Source organism: Piliocolobus tephrosceles, chromosome 8 (genome assembly GCF_002776525.5).
Source record: "Piliocolobus tephrosceles isolate RC106 chromosome 8, ASM277652v3, whole genome shotgun sequence".
NCBI lineage: Eukaryota > Metazoa > Chordata > Mammalia > Primates > Cercopithecidae > Piliocolobus > Piliocolobus tephrosceles.
In genome coordinates this window covers 84,159,107-84,176,772 of record NC_045441.1, presented here as the reverse complement: position 1 = coordinate 84,176,772, position 17,666 = coordinate 84,159,107, and the positions used below count along the sequence as shown (strand labels likewise).

Below are 17,666 nucleotides of genomic sequence, written 5' to 3'. Positions count from 1 at the left end.
ATCAGAATCATCTGGAGGACCGGTAACTACAGATTGCTGGCCCTATCTTGAGAGTTTTAAATCAGTATATCTTGGGTGGGTTTGGAGAATTTGCATTTCCAATACTTCCCAGGTGATGCTAATGCTGCTGGTGCTGGAATCACACTTTGAGAACCACCGTTTTATGAGGAATTGCTGAAACCTTTTTCCAAAGTGGGTACACAAAGTGGTATACTTGCGTCAGCACTCTGGGAGTTTTAATTGTTCCACATCTTGACCAACATCTGCTCTGTTATTCTTTAATTTTAGCTGTTCTAGTGTATTTGGTGCTATCTCACTTTGGTTTAAATTTGCATTTTTCTTGTGATTAATGATGTGTGGTATATACACTTATTCGCCACTAATCAGAATTTCTGTCTTTTCGTTGTTAAGTTGTAGGAGTACTTCCATATTCTAGATAGAAGGCCTTTGCCAAATATGCCTTATGAATATCTTTTCCCCAGTCTTTGGTTTGCTCATTTACTTACTTAATGGCATCTTGTGATGAACAGATGTTTTAAATTTTGTGAAGTTTAACATTAGTTTTTATCGTTATTGCTTTCTCTATGCTAAGTAATTTTTGCTATCTCCCAAGTTTCGAAGATATTCTCTAGTGTTTTCTTCTAAAAACTCTATAGTTTTATTTTTTATGTTTAGATCTAGGATCCTCTTCAAATTACATTTTGTTCATGGTGAAAAGTAGGAGTTAAGTTTTATTTTATTATTTTTTAAGTGAATATACAATTATTCTAATACCATTTTTTGAAAAGAGTTTCCTTTCCTTTTATCAATGAATTGTTTTGATGCCTTTGTCAAAAAGTATTAATATGAGTCCATTTCGGCCGGGCGCAGTGGCTCAAGCCTATAATCCCAGCACTTTGGGAGGCCGAGACGGGTGCATCACGAGGTCAGGAGATCAAGACCATCCTGGCTAACCCGGTGAAACCCCGTCTCTACTAAAAAATACAAAAAACTAGCCAGGCGAGGTGGCGGGCGCCTGTAGTACCAGCTACTCGGGAGGCTGAGGCAGGAGAATGGCGTAAACCCAGGAGGCAGAGCTTGCAGTGAACTGAGATCGGACCACTGCACTCCAGCCTGGGTGACAGAGCGAGACTCTGTCTTAAAAAAAAATAAAATGAGTCAATTTCTTGACTCTTACTTTATTTGGCTACGCTTATCATACTTTGTTTTGCTTACTGTGGCTTTATATAAGTTTTGAAATCAAATAACATAAATCCTCCAATTCTGTTTTTTTCCCCCCAAAATTCTGGCTATTCTGGGCCCTTCACATTTCCCTACAAATTTTAGAAACTACTTGTCAATTTCTATAATTCTGAGATTTTTATTAGAATTGTATTAAAAGTATGGATTAATGGGGAAAAACAACATATTACTAGTAGTGAGTCTAAAATTTCTTTCAGTATTTGGTCATTTTTAGTGTAGATATTGTATTAGTTATTATCTATTGCTTATCTATTGTATTATCTATTGCTGTGTAACAAATTACTCTAAAACCTAGTGCCTTTAATAAACAAACATTATTATCTCATGATTTCTGAGAATCAGGAACCTGGGTGTGGTTTAGCTGGGTGCCTCTGGCCCACAGTGTCGTGAGTTTGTAGCGTAACTGTCAGCTGGGACTCCAGTTTCATTTGAAGGCTCAACTGGGGAGGATTCGCTTCTGAGCTCACTAATATGATTGTTGTGAGGCCTCAGTACCTCACCACATGGGCCTCTCCACAGGGCTGCCCCCCCACCAACCTGGTAGCTAACTTGTTCTAGGAGAGAGTGAGAGACCAAGAGAAGAGAGAGAATGAGGCACGATACCTAAGATGGAAGCTACAGTCTTTTTGTTAACCTGATCTCAAAAGCAACATCTGATCACTCTTGCTGCATAGTATTTATTAGAAATAAGTCACAGGGTCCAGCCTTCTCTCAAGGGAATGAGATTATACAGTGGCATTGTATAGTTATTTATTGCTGAGGAATACCTTTTTATTATGTGTAGAAAAATTAGAAAGTAGCTGAGTGATAAGTTACCACAAAATGCACCTCTTAAGACAATATACACTTATTATCTCATAGTTTCTGTGGATCAGGAGTCCAAGAATGGCTTAGATGGGTTCTCTGCTTCAGAGGCCCTCACAGGCTGCAGTCAAGGTGTTTTCTAGGACTTCGTCTCGTCTCAAGGCTCAACTGTGGAATGATATGCAGTGGTTGTTGGCAGAATTCAGTTCTTTTTAGCCTCTTAGACTAAGGGCCTTGGTTTCTTGCTGGCTTTGGCTGATGGTTACTCTTTTTCTCACATGGGCCTCTCCATAGGGCAGCTCACAACACTGGTGCTCATGTAATGAAAGCCGGTAAGGAAGAGTGTCTAGCAAGATGAGTTACAATCTTACATAATGTTATCGGGAGAAATGACCTTTGCTGTATTCCATTGGTTGGAAGCAAGTTACAGGTTTTACTTACACTCAGAGAGAGGGCATTACACAAGGGCGTGAGTACCAGGAGGTGGAGACTATTAAGGTCATCTTAAAGTTTGTCAAATTCTTCTCTTTGGCACCCGGTGATTCCTGTCTCTTTTACCTACAAAATACATTCTCTTCCTCCCTAGGTCTCTAAGAGTTTCATCCTGTTATAGCATCTGCTCTAAGTCTAGAATCTCATTATCTAAATCAGGTCCAGGTGTGGATGAGGGTCGTTGGGTGTAATTTCTCTTAATCCTTCTGTATGTAAAACTGAAGAGACAAGTTATCTGCCCTTGTACTCCCAGGATCCAGTAATGGGCCAGCTATAGACATTCCCTTACAAAAGAGGGAACATTTGAGAAACAAGAAAGACACTGACATTGCAGTGCTGAAATTCTGCTGGGCAAATGTTGACCCTTTTTGATTGGGTTTCAAGGCCTGGAAATAATTCTCCATGACTCTTGGCTCTATGTTCTCAGCTCTTGATTCTGCTCATCCTTCCTTTTCTATGAAAGGTAGTACATATTTGCAGCTGAGTAGTTTTATCAGTCTGCTATTCTAGTTTGCTAAGAGTTTTTATCCAGAATAGGTGTTGAATTTTGTCAGATGCTTTTCTATGTCTATTGAGATGATCATATGATTTTCTCCTTTAATCTGTTAATGTGATGAATTGTATAAATTGATGTTTTGAATATGAAACTAATTTGCATTCTCAAATGGGCCCCAGTTGGTTATGGTAGATTATATTTTTGTGTATTACTGGGTTTGATTTGCCTATGTTTTGTTAAACATTTTTAATGTATAGGTTCAGAAAGCATATTGGACTCTAGTTTTCTTTTCTGGTTTTAGTATCAGGGTTTTGCTGGTCTTACAAGATGTGTTAGGAAAAGTTTCCGACTCTTTTTTCTTTTTTAAGTTTGTGTAAAAGTGGTATTATTTCTTCCTTTAATGTTTGGTAGAATTCATCAGTGAAGTCATCTTGCCTTGCAGTTTTCTTGGAGAGTTTAATTAAGAATTAAAGTTATTTGATAGATACAGGATTATTCAGATTATCTACATATACACATGTTCAAGGAATTTCATCTAAATTAACAAATTTATTGGCATAAAGCTCTTCATAATATCCTCATATTATCTTTTTAATATCTATAGAACCTGTAGTGATTTGCTTTCTTTATTGGTCAAGTCCTGCTGATCAATTTTATTGATTTTTGTTTTTAAGTTTTTAGTCTCACTTTTTTCTATTTGATTTGTGTTTAATTTGCTCTTATTTTTCTGGGCTGTTAAGGTGGAAGGTTAGATCATAATTTAAACTTTTTTTTTCTTTTCTAACATAACCACTTAAAGCTATGCATTTCCCTTCAAGCACTAAATGCCTTACCTGCATCCCTCGTATTTTGACTTGTCATATTTTTATTTACTTTAGGTCAAAACATATTTTCAAAATTACCAGGTGATTTCTTCGTTGTCCAATGGATTATTTAGAAATGTAGAGCTTAGTATGGAAATACTTGGTTATTTTGTTCCAAGCACCTTTTTATTATAGATTTTTTAATTTAATAGAATTGCAGTAAGAGAAAATACTCTGTGTCATTTCATTTTCTTTAAATAAAATTTATTGGGACTTGCTTTATGATCTATGATATTGCCTGTCTTGGTGAATGTTTCATGTGTTCTTGAAAAGGATATGTATTCTTCAATTATTGGGTAAAGTGTTAAAAATTCCAACTTAGTTAAATTGGCTAATAGTGTAAACTCTTCTGTGTCCATATGATTCTGTTTGCTTTTTTTTTCTTTCAATTACTGAGGGAGAATTGTTGAAATCCTTAACTGTAACTTTGAATTTGTCTATTTCTCCTTTCAGGTCTGTCACATTTTGCTTTATGTATTTTGAAACTCTGTTATTAGGTGAATAAACATTTAGGAGCATTGTGTCTTTTTGATGAATCAACCCTTTATAATTAGGAAATAGTTTTCTTTCTCCCAGGTACTTATTGTCCTGAAGCTACATTGTCTGATATTAATATTTCCTTCACAGTTCTCTTGTGATTAATGTTTGTAAGGTGTATCCTCTTCCATACTTCAAATTTAAAGTGCCCCTCTTCTAAACAGCATATAGTTAAGTCTTGCATTAAAAAAAAATCCAGTCTGGCAATCTTTGCCTTTTAGGCACAACATTTAGTCTATTTACATTTAATGAATTATTGATATGAGATGGGTTACTTTTGTAATCTTGTTTTTCTGTTTTTCCTATTAGTTTTTTTTTTTTTTTTAATTATAAAAGAGAAGTTATTCCGTTTCTCAGCAAATCACTTGTATGCCCAGGCCATAGCATTCTGAAAAACGACATGATGGGAGAATATTTGAACATGAAATAAAGAGAGAATATTAATTTCCTTACCCTGATTTTATTATTCAGCTTCTTGGTCACAGATTTCTCTGACCATTATTATCTCTCCTTTATGAACAGTATCCAAAAATAATGATAATGGTTCACCTTGAGTGTTTTATAGCATTCTTCCTATAATAAGTCCTTTCAGGTTGTTCAGTCATCAAAGTTTTAGGAAATCTGTACCCTAGGGAAAGATTGCAACTTTCCTTTCACTTTGTAGAAAAATCCTCCGTTGTAAATAACCTAATCTTATATTCAGAGATGAATCTATGTGCATAAACAGTTGATGTATGATTTTCACATCTGCTACCAAGAGCAGATAAAGCCTGAGATTAATTTGATTATGGGCAAAGAAGAATGTAAATTAATTGGAAAAAATTAACTCAAAACTTTGGTGTCCTATAACAATTTCTTAATAAATTATGAACTCAGGAATGTGTGATTATTTTTTCTTCTTCTCATTGCTCGTCTTCTATCTTTTGCTGCCTCAAGAAGGTTAGTAATGGAAGTGAAAGTTGAGTTGGCTGTTTAGAAGATTCCTAGTAAATAATGAAATGATATTTATAGGAGAAATATGAAATTTTTTTGAAGTAAATTAGAACAGAAATAATGTTCTATATTTTGCAAATTATATTCATCTTTTAAATGTTTAGTATTAATATAGTAAATTAATGTTTAGTATTGACATACTAAATGTTTTGTGTGATCATTAAGTACAGCATTATATATTATAAAATTCATAAGAAGGAAGGGCAGGTAAAACTTTGCCCTGTATTGAAGAAATATGACAAATTCACTAAGTTAAATTAAATTTAATTTCCTTTTAGAATTTCAACAAGTAAACATTACTCCACCAAAATTTGTTTTGAAGCCAAGACCAAAAAGGAGTAAACGGCAGGTATGTATTCACAGTGGTATGTCGTGTTATTTTAAAACAATTGTCAACTGCCAATCATTTTAATCTACAGTAAGTCTGTGTAAGAGGGTGAGTATTAGTTTGGGAATTTGTCAGGATGTGGTAAACCGTAAGGGTGACAGATCTGAAGAAGCAGTAGAAAGGGGAACCATGTTATTTCACAGATGCAAAAAGGATTCAAGACAGTGGTGATAATATGTTTCTTCATCATATTATGGGTTATGAGGCTCCTGCTTGTGGCATCTCAGGTTCTTTCTACAATAGGCTTCTTTCCTTGCCCAGATATGTACCACATCGTGGAATCCACTTGTATGGTTTATATCCTTGTATTTATTCCTTGAATATAGCCCCTTAGGAATGAATCAATCCAGTTGTGAAGCCACAAAATGCTTTTGTCTCACTTGAGTAATCTTTGGAGTCCAGGATATAAAATTAGGTCACGGGCTTTATGGATATTGGACTGGGTAATAATAACTGTTGATATGGTGCTTTGAACCAAATGAAGTTGGTACTATTATTCCCCTTTCACTGAAAGAAAAATGATGACTCTGACATGAGAAAATGACTTGCTCAAATCACAGAGCTGGTAAGTAGTTTAGAAAAGTTAAGAGTTGTGGCCATCAGAATCAAGATATCACCACTGTGGTGGTGTGGGCAGGGGAGGTGGCCATTAAAAACACAAGATGAAGGAAATAGATCTCTAGTAAGATCAAGAAGTTGAAGGAACCAGGTGTCTTCTTTTTATTACCTTGAAATAAAATACATATTTACAGACAGATTTTTATTATGAATAATTATTGCTAAATCTTATTGAATACTATTGAATACTTACCTTGTAAAATTCTTATAATAGGGTCTATTATAAGAATTTTAACTATATTAACACATGTAACCCTCAAAAACCTTAAGAGGAAGGTGTTATCACAGGTTAAGTACACCTTTTCCAAAATGCTTGGGACCAGAAGTGTTGCAGATTTTGATTTGTGTATGTGTGTGTGGCGGGTGGGGGGGGGGGCTAGATTTCAGAATATTTACATTATACTTAGTGATTCAGCATCCCTAATTCAAAAATTAGCAATCTGAAGTGCTCTAGTGAGCATTTCTTTTGAGTGTCATATTGGTGCTCAAAAAGTTTTTCATTTTGGAGCATTTGGAGTTTTGGATTTTTAGATGAGAGATATTCAACCTATAGTATCCTCATTTTACTGATAAGGACATTGAACATAAGAGAATCAAGAAACTTGCCCAAAGCCACATAGGGTGACTCTGGTGGAGTCGGGATTCTGACCTAGGAAGTCTGGTCTCAGAGAGGTGCTTATAACCACATATACGCCATATATTGCCTCTCAGACCCATGTGTTCCATGAATTACTACTACGACCTTTATAAATGTTGTGAATGTTTATATATGTATATATACACACACACACATATACACACACATATATACTCATATATATGATTATATATAAACTCACATATAAACATATATATATATATATATATGAATAGGTAGAGACATATTTATCTTGAGGCCCAGTTAGATAAAATGATTACCATCAGGATTTAATGTGAAATTATTGTTTTTGAATTATAGACTGAAAGAATAGGACAATATTCTAGAAAGCTAGCTGTAATAGATAACTCAAGACAGCCTGGGAGTTCTCAAAGCTATTCTAACAAAGACCCCATGTCATTTGGGGATCCTCTGAACCATCCTAGATGAAGGCACGTGACTCACTCCCAGTTTGGAGATTAAATAATAAAAGTGCCAATCACTCCATTCCCTGTACCCTCTCAGAGATCCTCAGAGGACCTTAAACCCAAAAGAATGCTCTTCATATGTTCCTATTTTCAAGATAGACTGTTAAATAAAATTGCTGGATGCAGAAAGGAGTGAAATAAATGGAAGTACAAAATAAAGGGTATATTCACATTTAGTTTTATATGCATAAATATTTTTGGAAGGAACCAGTAACTTGCTGTATCCATTGTGGGGGAAGGACTAGGAACTGAGTAGGTGGAGAATAGAGGTGAGAGGAAGATATTCGTCTTCTGTTCTTTTATACTTCTTAAATTTTCTGAGCCATGTTAATTTATTACCAACTCAGAAACTAAACAAATTGATGAAAAAATTTTTTTAATGCTGAAGGAATAAAAAGGGAAAATTTTGTTTTGTCAGTTTCCTCCATATTTTTTAGGTTTTCACTGCCAAGTTTAGAGGGCTGAATTAGGTGCTGTTTCCTTTCCTGTGTTACAGCTTCGTCGATATCCTCGTAATGTAGAAGAAGAAACCAAATACATTGAACTGATGATTGTGAATGATCACCTTATGGTAGGATTTGCTGTTGTTTTTAAGCCTGTTCGTGCCTAGGGTAAAACTGGTGAGTGTAAAAATATGTTTAGAATGAACAAGAAGCCCATCAAGCTGTAACCTGGAGAAGGTATTTGTATAATCAAATGTATTTGTTAACTAGCAACAACCTGCAATTAGGAAATATTCATAGGTGGAAATAACTAGCAGTAATTTTTGAGTTTTCAAAAATGCTTTGTGACTCAGTATCAACTTTTGAATTTGCTTGGTTAGTAGAGGTGCTAATATTTGAATCTCCACTTACTAAAATGACAAGGTTTAAAAAAATGGAAATTCCATTATATATTGAAAAAGTGAGGCACCAATTATGTGACATTTTAGTTTGCAAGGTACAACTTTATCTTAATAAAAGAAAAGCAATTTTTCTGTTTTGGTGTTACTGTGCAGAAATCATATGCAAATGCTTACGTAGCTAACCAGTGAAGATTCTTAAGATAAGAACTTGACAAAACTTTCATGTTGTTGAATAAAATTATTTTGACCCATAGTGTTTATATTCAGTTAATGGGCATATTGCAGGCAGTATGACTGCATTCATAGCACAACAGTGAGTTATAATGCTAATTGTTCCATGTAACCAAAGTTTTAAACTAAAAATGTTTAATGATGCATATTACTGAACTTTACTTAAGTTCAGGTACAAGTGCATTTTACTTTAACTACTTATTTGAGGAAAAGATTATCATTTATTTATGTATGATTAAATACATAATTTAGATCTTAATTATTATGGTTGCTAATAATAATAATCGCAACATAATCAGGATTGAGTGCTGCTTCCTTGTTAAAGCTAGGTCTAAGTTTTATCTTTCCACCTATTTGAATCCAGTGAATGTTACTGTTCTCCAGGACTTTTATAAAATAAGTTACAACAACATATATTTTGAGCATTTTAGATAGTCACAAATTTAGATATCTATAGATGTCTGTAGACATATACCATAAGTGAAATGAACCAGGTATAAGACAGTATAGGTGGGTGAGGCCTGTGGTGAAAAGAATGGTGCGTGGCCTGGCTAGGGGGAGCAACTGCCTCTCAGTGTTTGCCAGTTATTACCAGGTGGGAATGCTAATTTTAACTGAAGCCAGAAATTGGATTTTGCATGATATTTCCTGATTTTTAAAACACATTTGAGACTAATCAAAGATCTATGTGATCCACATCTGCCCTGTGTGCCACCTTGTTGTGACCTTTATCTTAGAGCTTTCTTCTTCCTGAATAAGTCTTATAGAACTTTTCAATTTGTATACTTTTAGCAGTGTTCACATCCACTTTACTGTCTATACCCCTACTTAGATTTGTATGTCTTGCAATTCATAGACAATTTTCATATGTTTTATCATTTTGAATAACAATGCCGATAAAAATAAATCTATGAAATGGATGAATTGGATATTTTTTACTTCATCTCCCAGATTAATAAATTGAGGCCTCAATCCTTTAAGAGCCTTGTCTCAGGCAACATAGCAGATAAAGAACTTGATCTCAACTGACTCTGACATTTTTTTACAGAAAGCACATTTTTACAGAAAAGTTTTTTTAACATTTGTAGGGATCTTTCAGTTGCACCATGTTTTCTCTGATGAGATGGTTGTTTTCTGATCACTTTGGAAGACCTTCACTTTTTTTCTTTTGCTTTCAGTTTAAAAAACATCGGCTTTCCGTTGTATATACCAATACCTATGCGAAGTCTGTGGTGAACATAGCAGACGTAGTAAGTATCAACCCAGTCCGTTATTGCCCTAGAAGAATCTTATTTCCTAATTGCTAATAGAATGGATAATATGATTCTTATAGTTTCACTGCTCTATGTTGCACTTCAACCAAGGTGTCTAGTAAGTCCCAGGTGACCTTGCAATAGACTTTATTGACTTTGATGTCTGGCTGGGAAGAGGAACTGGTCGAAATTATCCATAGATATGCCTGAAATTCCATCCTGTGTTTTTCACACTGTAAAAACAGAGGTTGTGTCATACCCCTAACAAAGATATTCACAGTGACTTACAATGACGGAGAAGCAGTACAACAGTTGTACCTTTTTCAAGAGTGCCTGGTGCTGTGGCAGTGATACAACTAAATAATTCCACTATACCTCCATACTTCCCAATCTTCCCTTGACGAGGCTGTGCTAGTACCTTCTTCACAAGTCTAATCAGAGCCAGTCAGGTTGTATATAAATTATTTCTTTGGAGAGTCATCATTGCTCCATTTTTGGCTAAGGGAACTCAAGCATGCATGAATTCTTTTTCCAGGATACCAGAAAACAGATTCAGGTGGAACTTTGAATAGGGTGCAAGTATTCGTCAAAAGGGACCTTTTGTTTCCAAAAAGTGCTCTGTTCTTTGGGTATTAGTCAACAATTTCAGTCTCAGTTACTCAAGGGAAATGCATGTAAATTAGAAAGTTATCTCGCTTTAACTAAAACTCAGAAGAATTTTCCATGAAAGGAGTTTTGTAGTCCTGTTCATAAACTGTTTGATTTTACCACATATACAACTGATGTGTTCATTTTATTAATATACTAGATATATAAAGACCAACTTAAGACCAGGATAGTATTGGTTGCTGTGGAAACCTGGGCGACTGACAACAAGTTTGCCATATCTGCAAATCCATTGATCACCCTACGTGAGTTTATGAAATACAGGAGGGATTTTATCAAAGAGAAAAGTGATGCAGTACACCTTTTTTCGTACGTAACTTCTGTAATGATGTATTACTTTTTCTGATTTCATGTTAAATGCTTTATTGTGACTGAAATGTATCCTTTCTGCTACATAACACAATTAGGATTTGACATGGCAGATGGCAGATAGATTTGGAAAAAGTTGTAAAGTATAGATTGTTTAAAATTGCCATGAAAGTGTAAAAGTTTTAATTTTGAGTTATTTTATTACTTAATATTTGTTTTATTTAATTTTTCAAGATGTTTAAATAGAGCATTTACTGAGTAAAAATACTGTTAATACTCATATATAGTATTCTTAACTGCAGATAAATTATATTCTTTAAAGTTACTGTCTTTTAAATGTTAATGTTTTCTCTGTTTTTGGTTCTAAGATGAGAGCTTAGTATTTCTGGAATTTATTTTTAATTTTTTCTCACTCTTATGTTCTTTTTTTGATAGCATGCATATTTGACGTAATAGCAAATTATATATAGTAGAATTTTAAAAATCTATCATCTAAAGTCAGAACTGTTGAAGAAAGTTATAAAAGGAAGAAAAGATGTATTTTGGGGTAACTTTATATATAATTTCAAATTTAGAGAAAAGTTGCAAGAATACTACAAGGAAATTGCATATGCCCTCTCTTCAGATTCATCAGTTATTCACATTTTCCCCCATTTGTTTCATAATTTTCTTCCATTCTCCCTCCCTTCCTTCCATTCATCCATCCTTCAGTTTTTTTGTTTGTTTTTGTTTTTTTTTTTCCTGAACCTTTTGAAAGTAAGTTGAAGACACTTACTGGGGATTTATTATTAAATAGTATATATTCTCTAAGAGTAAAAAGACATTCTCTTATATAACCACAGTAAATTATTGAAACTGGAAAATTTAACATAAACAATACTTATATGTAATCCATGGTCTATATTCAAATTTCACCAATTACCTCAATAATGTATTTTATAGCTAATTTTCCCCATCCAAATCCAATCCAGGATCACGCATTGCATTTAATCATCATGTCTCTTTAGTCTCCTTTAATCTGAAAGATTTCCTCAGTTTTCTTTTGTCTATTTTGAGTTTAATACTTTTGGAGAGTATAGGCCAATTATTTTATTGACTGTTCCTCATGGGAATGCCTGATGTTAAGTTATGTATTTTTGGCAGAAATACCAGAGAAGTGATTTTGTGTCTTTCTCAGAGTACATCATATCAACCAATTATTTTTTAATAGATATACTTCAATTTAAGATATTTATTAATCTTGTGAGAAAACATCCCTCATAAACCTTTGTCTTTGGTTACGTGTATAAACAATTTTCACATTCTTCCCTTGCAGCATGAATATATTGTATAGAAATCTTATGTATATTGAGAAAATAAATGTGGTAAACTAATAATGAGAGGTGCTATGATGTTTGAACTGTGAACAGTAAGCATTTTTCATTTCCTTTTCTAAAAGGGGAAGTCAATTTGAGAGTAGCCGGAGCGGGGCAGCTTATATTGGTGGGATTTGCTCGTTGCTGAAAGGAGGAGGCGTGAATGAAGTAGGTGTGAACATCTGTACAATACAAAGTGGTATGATGGCTGAAAATGTTTTCCTCATACTTAAGAGAGAATTTCTCAGTATTCACATACTCCAGATGTTAGATTGCTACATTACAAATCAATATGGTGGCCTGTCACAATGGCTTATTCCTGTAATTCCAGCACTTTGGGAGGCTGAGGTGGACAGATTGCTTGAGACGAGGAGTTTGAGACAAGCCTGGGTAACATGGCAAAACCCCATCTTTATCAAAAATACAAAAATAGTAGCGTGTATCTGTAGCCCCAGCTACTGGGGAGGCTGAAGTGGGAGGATGGCTTGAGCCTGGGAGACAGAGGTTTTATTGGGCCCAGATTGCACCACTGCACTCCAGCCTGGGCAACAGAGTGAGACCCTGTCTCTAAATAAGTAAGTAAGTAAATAAATAAATAAATAAAATAAAAAATTAAATAAAAAACTAATATGGTTACTATAAGTGACCAGAGAACAGACTGGGGAAATACTGGGAGATAATATGTGATAATTATTATATATTCATGTTATACTTGGAATAATTTCCAGATTAAGCTACTTACAGATTACATTGAGAGAATCTTTACCTTTACCTTCAATGAAAATAAGGCCCTATTATTCACTTTGAATGATTTTCCAGGGAATTGAATAATTCCCTGAAGCATCAGGTTGTCACCTAACAACCCAACTGGATATTTTTTCCTTAGTATTTAACAGATTTGGGGATAAGAAAAATAGAGTAGGTTTTCCAAAGGGTTTCTCTTACTCCTAAGGCCCTAAACCTATTAGAGATGATCGAAAAGAAAATACTTGTATCTTTAAGAGGCTACAAATTGAAAAATATATCCTCAGTTCTTCTTAAGTTTCTGTTGGCCAAAGATTGTCACTACCTCCTGTTACTCATTTCATTTGTTTTCTGAAGCCACATTCTATTCCACTTGAGGGGAATTTCAGGATTACAAGTGGACACAAAGATGAACAAGTTCTAAAAACAATTACCGATTTAATTTTATTTTGTATTATCCAAAAGACTGATTTAATTATATACCAATATTGAATTTTTCAAGAATGTCACTGGTGAAATTTGGACTCAGATATACATTTCCAAAACCCAAAAGCTGTGATTATTTCCTGACATCTAGTATTCCCCGTAAGACCTAATCAAACATGGATTTTTGTTTCTTACCACTTTTTCCCAAATGCATATTCAGTGTTGGCTACAGTGTGTTTAGCCTCTGCTAAAGAAATTGCTTAGAAATTACTTACTTTCAGCGATATTGTGACATTTTTCTCTGGTTCTTTTTCAGTGACAAGTTGGATTTATATATATTTTATTTTTGTTTTTGTTTTTCAGTTTGGGAAAACTGATGTAATGGCTGTTACACTTGCCCAGTCATTAGCCCATAATATTGGTATTATCTCAGACAAAAGAAAATTAGCAAGCGGTAAGTTTTAGTGCATGTGTGGTTAGCTGTATTTAAAATAGACTATTTGTAAAATATTTTGGAGCGTAAAATTTTTTGATTTAGTTGCTTGATGAAAAGAATTTGAATGGTAGTAAAAGATAAAAAGAATTTGAATGGTAGTAAAAGAATGGTAGTAAAAGATAAAAGATAAACAGCACAAACTGTTGTTTTCCAAAGTAATACAAAGAAATATTTACATTATAGGTGGAAATTTCTATGCCTATAGTGAACTTTAAAGCCATGTGATAATAAATTCAAGCTGAATTTAACCTTATAAGGGAAAAAATAAGCCCAGTTTGTTCATCATAAATGTTTAGTAGAGAATTCTAGGCATATAGGTTTCAGACATACTGTTTTTTTATGTTTTATTTAAAACATCTCTGAACGTGGCCACAAACGTAGAATTTCCCTGTCAGGATCAGACCTGATAAAAAGCTTAGTTAATAAATGGACCTAGTAAAATATGCTAGGTTTGGTATCTATGAACAATGTCTTTTCTCAAGTAGGTAAAGTCACTTTACCCTGAATGGTCAAATACTATGTATTTACCATTAAAATTTGATTATTTCCATTTTTATTTTAGTAACAAACGTTGTAAGTATTTTTATAATCTGGAATCCCAGCACTTTGGGAGGCTGAGGCAGGTGGATCACCTGAGGTTAGGAGTTTGAGACTGGCCTTGCCAACATGGTAAAACCCTATCTCTACTAAAAATACAAAAATTAGCCAGGTGTGGTGGCAGGCTCTTATAGTACCAGCTACTCGGGAGACTGAGGTAAGAGAATCACTTGAACCCAGGAGGCGGAGGTTGCAGTGAGCCAAGATTGTGCCATTACACTTCAGCCTGGGCCACAGAGCGAGACTCCATCTCAAAAAAAAAAAAAAAAAAAAAAAAAAAAAGCTATTACCATTTATAGAGCACTTATTATATGCCAGATGATTGAGTGCTGGTATTACTTCCATTTAGATACTCATTTAATTCTCCAGATACTTCTACAGAGCACCCATTTTTAGCCCCATTTTATAGGTGAAGTGACTAGATCTTACAAGTATAATGTCTCTAAGATTACACCTATATCAAATGGCAAACTCAGGTTTTGAACCCTAGTGTTTCCTGATTCTGAAGCCCTTCTGCTTACCCAATAATATTCCAATGCCTTCTACCAGAAACCTTGGTGCGTGCAGAGACTTTCAAAAATGGTCAAGAAATTACAATAGTTCTCATAAAGGCCTGTGAAACTGAGATCCTTTAATAGTGCCATAAAGTTTTTCATTGTTCCATTGGTATTTGATTAAATGGTTTAAATATGGCCATTTGTTAAAATACAATGTTTTTTTTGGCAAAAATTATATAATCTTGATAGGGTCAAAGTATATTTTTGTTGTATATTACATAAAAACTATTGTAAGATGAATTAGGAAGAAGCTATTACTTTTTAAAAGGTATTTTAAGGAATAAAATGGAGATAATGATTTTAAAACAGAAACTGCTTTAATGCAACTGTGTTCACTTTATAACAAGGCATGTGTGTTAATTTTCTCTTAGGTGAATGTAAATGCGAGGACACGTGGTCCGGGTGCATAATGGGAGACACCGGGTGAGCCACTTGTATTTGAAAATAACTCAGTCTTACATTCCCTGCTGTGCTGTTGTCTTCTGAGGAATATGACACTCAATAACTTAGTGCATTGAATCTAGCATTTATAAGACATCAGAAGTAACTATTCTTAATGGTTCTGTATATAAAATATTTTTGCAAAATAACCTCTGATTTATAAAAACAATTGATGTCGATTAAGTTGGTAGACATCAGAGATTTTTTTTTTTTCTTTAGCCTTAAATCTAGGCTACAAATGTAAGAAATGAGGGACAACTTTGTTTTTGATGGCTTACCTGCTAATTCCCTTTCCTTTTATTTCCTTCAATTCTAATTAAATGGTTTATAAACAGTACTGTGCTGGTAAGTTAACTCTTGAAAACAAAAATTAGAAAACAGCCTGGATTTGTAGTTTTGTCACTTTTCTGAGGTGTAAATATTCCCACAATGACTGACTTCAAGCCGTCACTGATGGCTTCATAATGTGGTATCACTGAAAAGGGAGTTGGGAAGAGAAATGTACAATCTGCTCTCCTGAGAAAGGTTTTCATTTTACACTACCCTCCCCTTCACACGCTCAGTCATCAATGCTTGTCTTTTATTCTTGTAAGTAAATTTTACAGTTATCCCTTTTATTCCAAGCTTATCATTACTACCCTAGTTTAAACTTTGGCCATCTTTTGCTGTTATTATTTTAATAACATTTCAAATACTGAGTATAAATTGGATTCAGTGCTTGGGTGATAGGTGCACCAAAATCTCACAAATCACCACTAAAGAACTTACTCTTGTAACCAAATACCACCTGTTCCCCAGAAAAACTATGGAAATAAAAAAATTTGGAATGCTACTAAAATAATAACAGCAAAAAAATGGTAAAAGTTTAAACTAGGGCAATAATGATACGTTTGGAATCATCATCATTAAAAATGTATGAAGAATAAAACAGTGGACATTTGTACGCCTGTTATCCAGCTTTTAAAAAGTAAAATACTGCATTTGTGGTTAAATCTCCCTTGTGTCCTCCATTATTAATCCCCAGCCCCAGCCACCATCTGAGTTTGGTTTCTATCATTCTCAAGTCATTCTTTATACTTCTACTGTGCAGTATGTATGTGTGTTGGAGTAAAACATTGCATTTGGTTTGCATGTTTTTAGTTTATGTGAAATACATCATGCTGTATGTATTCTTCTGTGACTTGCTGTTTTTTTAATCAACATGATGTTTGTGAGATTTATCCATCCTGTTAATATACAACTCTTGTTCATTAAATGCCATTGTCCTGCTCAGAAATTTTGTGAGTCTCTGATGTCTAAAGAATGTGGTTCAAAATCTTAGCTTCATTATTTAGATGCCCATAATCTTTCCTCATTCTCATCTGCAATCTCCTTTTCCCCTACTATTCATGATTGGTTTGCTTACCATAATTGTACAGGAGTTTCTAGCTTTTTCGACTTGCTAATCATAATACTACATAGATTTTTCAGCTTCTTAAATACTTGCTCACCATAATTGTACATTAATTACCAACTTCATTTGATTTCCTCAATATATTCTCTTCATCTGGAATGCCTTTCCCTTTTTTCTCTATCTAACCATCTAACCATCTGAGATTTGTTATAATTTTAACCCCTGCATTATAATTTAATCATGTGTACTTATGCTGCCTTTCACAAATTAGCTATAAATTTTTGAGAGATTGCTTATTATGTTAACACATATTTCAGACCTCACACCATAATCCTTTGTACAAACTTGATTTTCAACAAATATTTCTTGATTGTATTTGAATTTTGAATGCGCAGGATATGTATAACAAGGAACATAAATGATGGAGGGAATATATATGCAAACATATGTTTAAAATATTTTTCTAGTTGGGTGCGGTGGCTCATGGCTGTAATCCCAGCATTTTGAGAGACTGAGGCAGGCAGATCACTTGAGCCCAGGAGTTTGAGACCAGCCTAAGCAACATGGCAAAACCCCATCTCTACAAAAAATACAAAAATTAACCAGGCGTGGTGGCACACACCTGTAGTCCCAGCGACTTGGGAGGCTGAGGTGGGAGGATCACCTGATTCTGGGGAGGTTGAGACTGCAGTGAGCCATGATTGTGCCACTGAATGCCAGCATGGGTGACAGAATGAGACCCTGTCTTAAATAATAATAATAATAATAATAATAATAATAATAATAATAATAATAA

General features: G+C 34.3%; 1 protein-coding gene across 2 annotated transcripts in view; it reads left to right on the top strand.

Moving 5' to 3' along the window:
• ADAM22 (ADAM metallopeptidase domain 22) overlaps nt 1–17,666 on the top strand; it is a 251,094-nt gene that overhangs the window by 168,841 nt on the left and 64,587 nt on the right. For both annotated transcript variants that reach the window (XM_023226702.2, XM_023226703.2), the window contains exons 8-14: nt 5,706–5,776; nt 8,055–8,129; nt 9,812–9,883; nt 10,695–10,861; nt 12,300–12,384; nt 13,750–13,840; nt 15,408–15,459. In XM_023226702.2, coding sequence (XP_023082470.1) covers nt 5,706–5,776; nt 8,055–8,129; nt 9,812–9,883; nt 10,695–10,861; nt 12,300–12,384; nt 13,750–13,840; nt 15,408–15,459 — 613 coding nt within the window. The remainder of the gene's footprint in view (nt 1–5,705; nt 5,777–8,054; nt 8,130–9,811; nt 9,884–10,694; nt 10,862–12,299; nt 12,385–13,749; nt 13,841–15,407; nt 15,460–17,666) is intronic.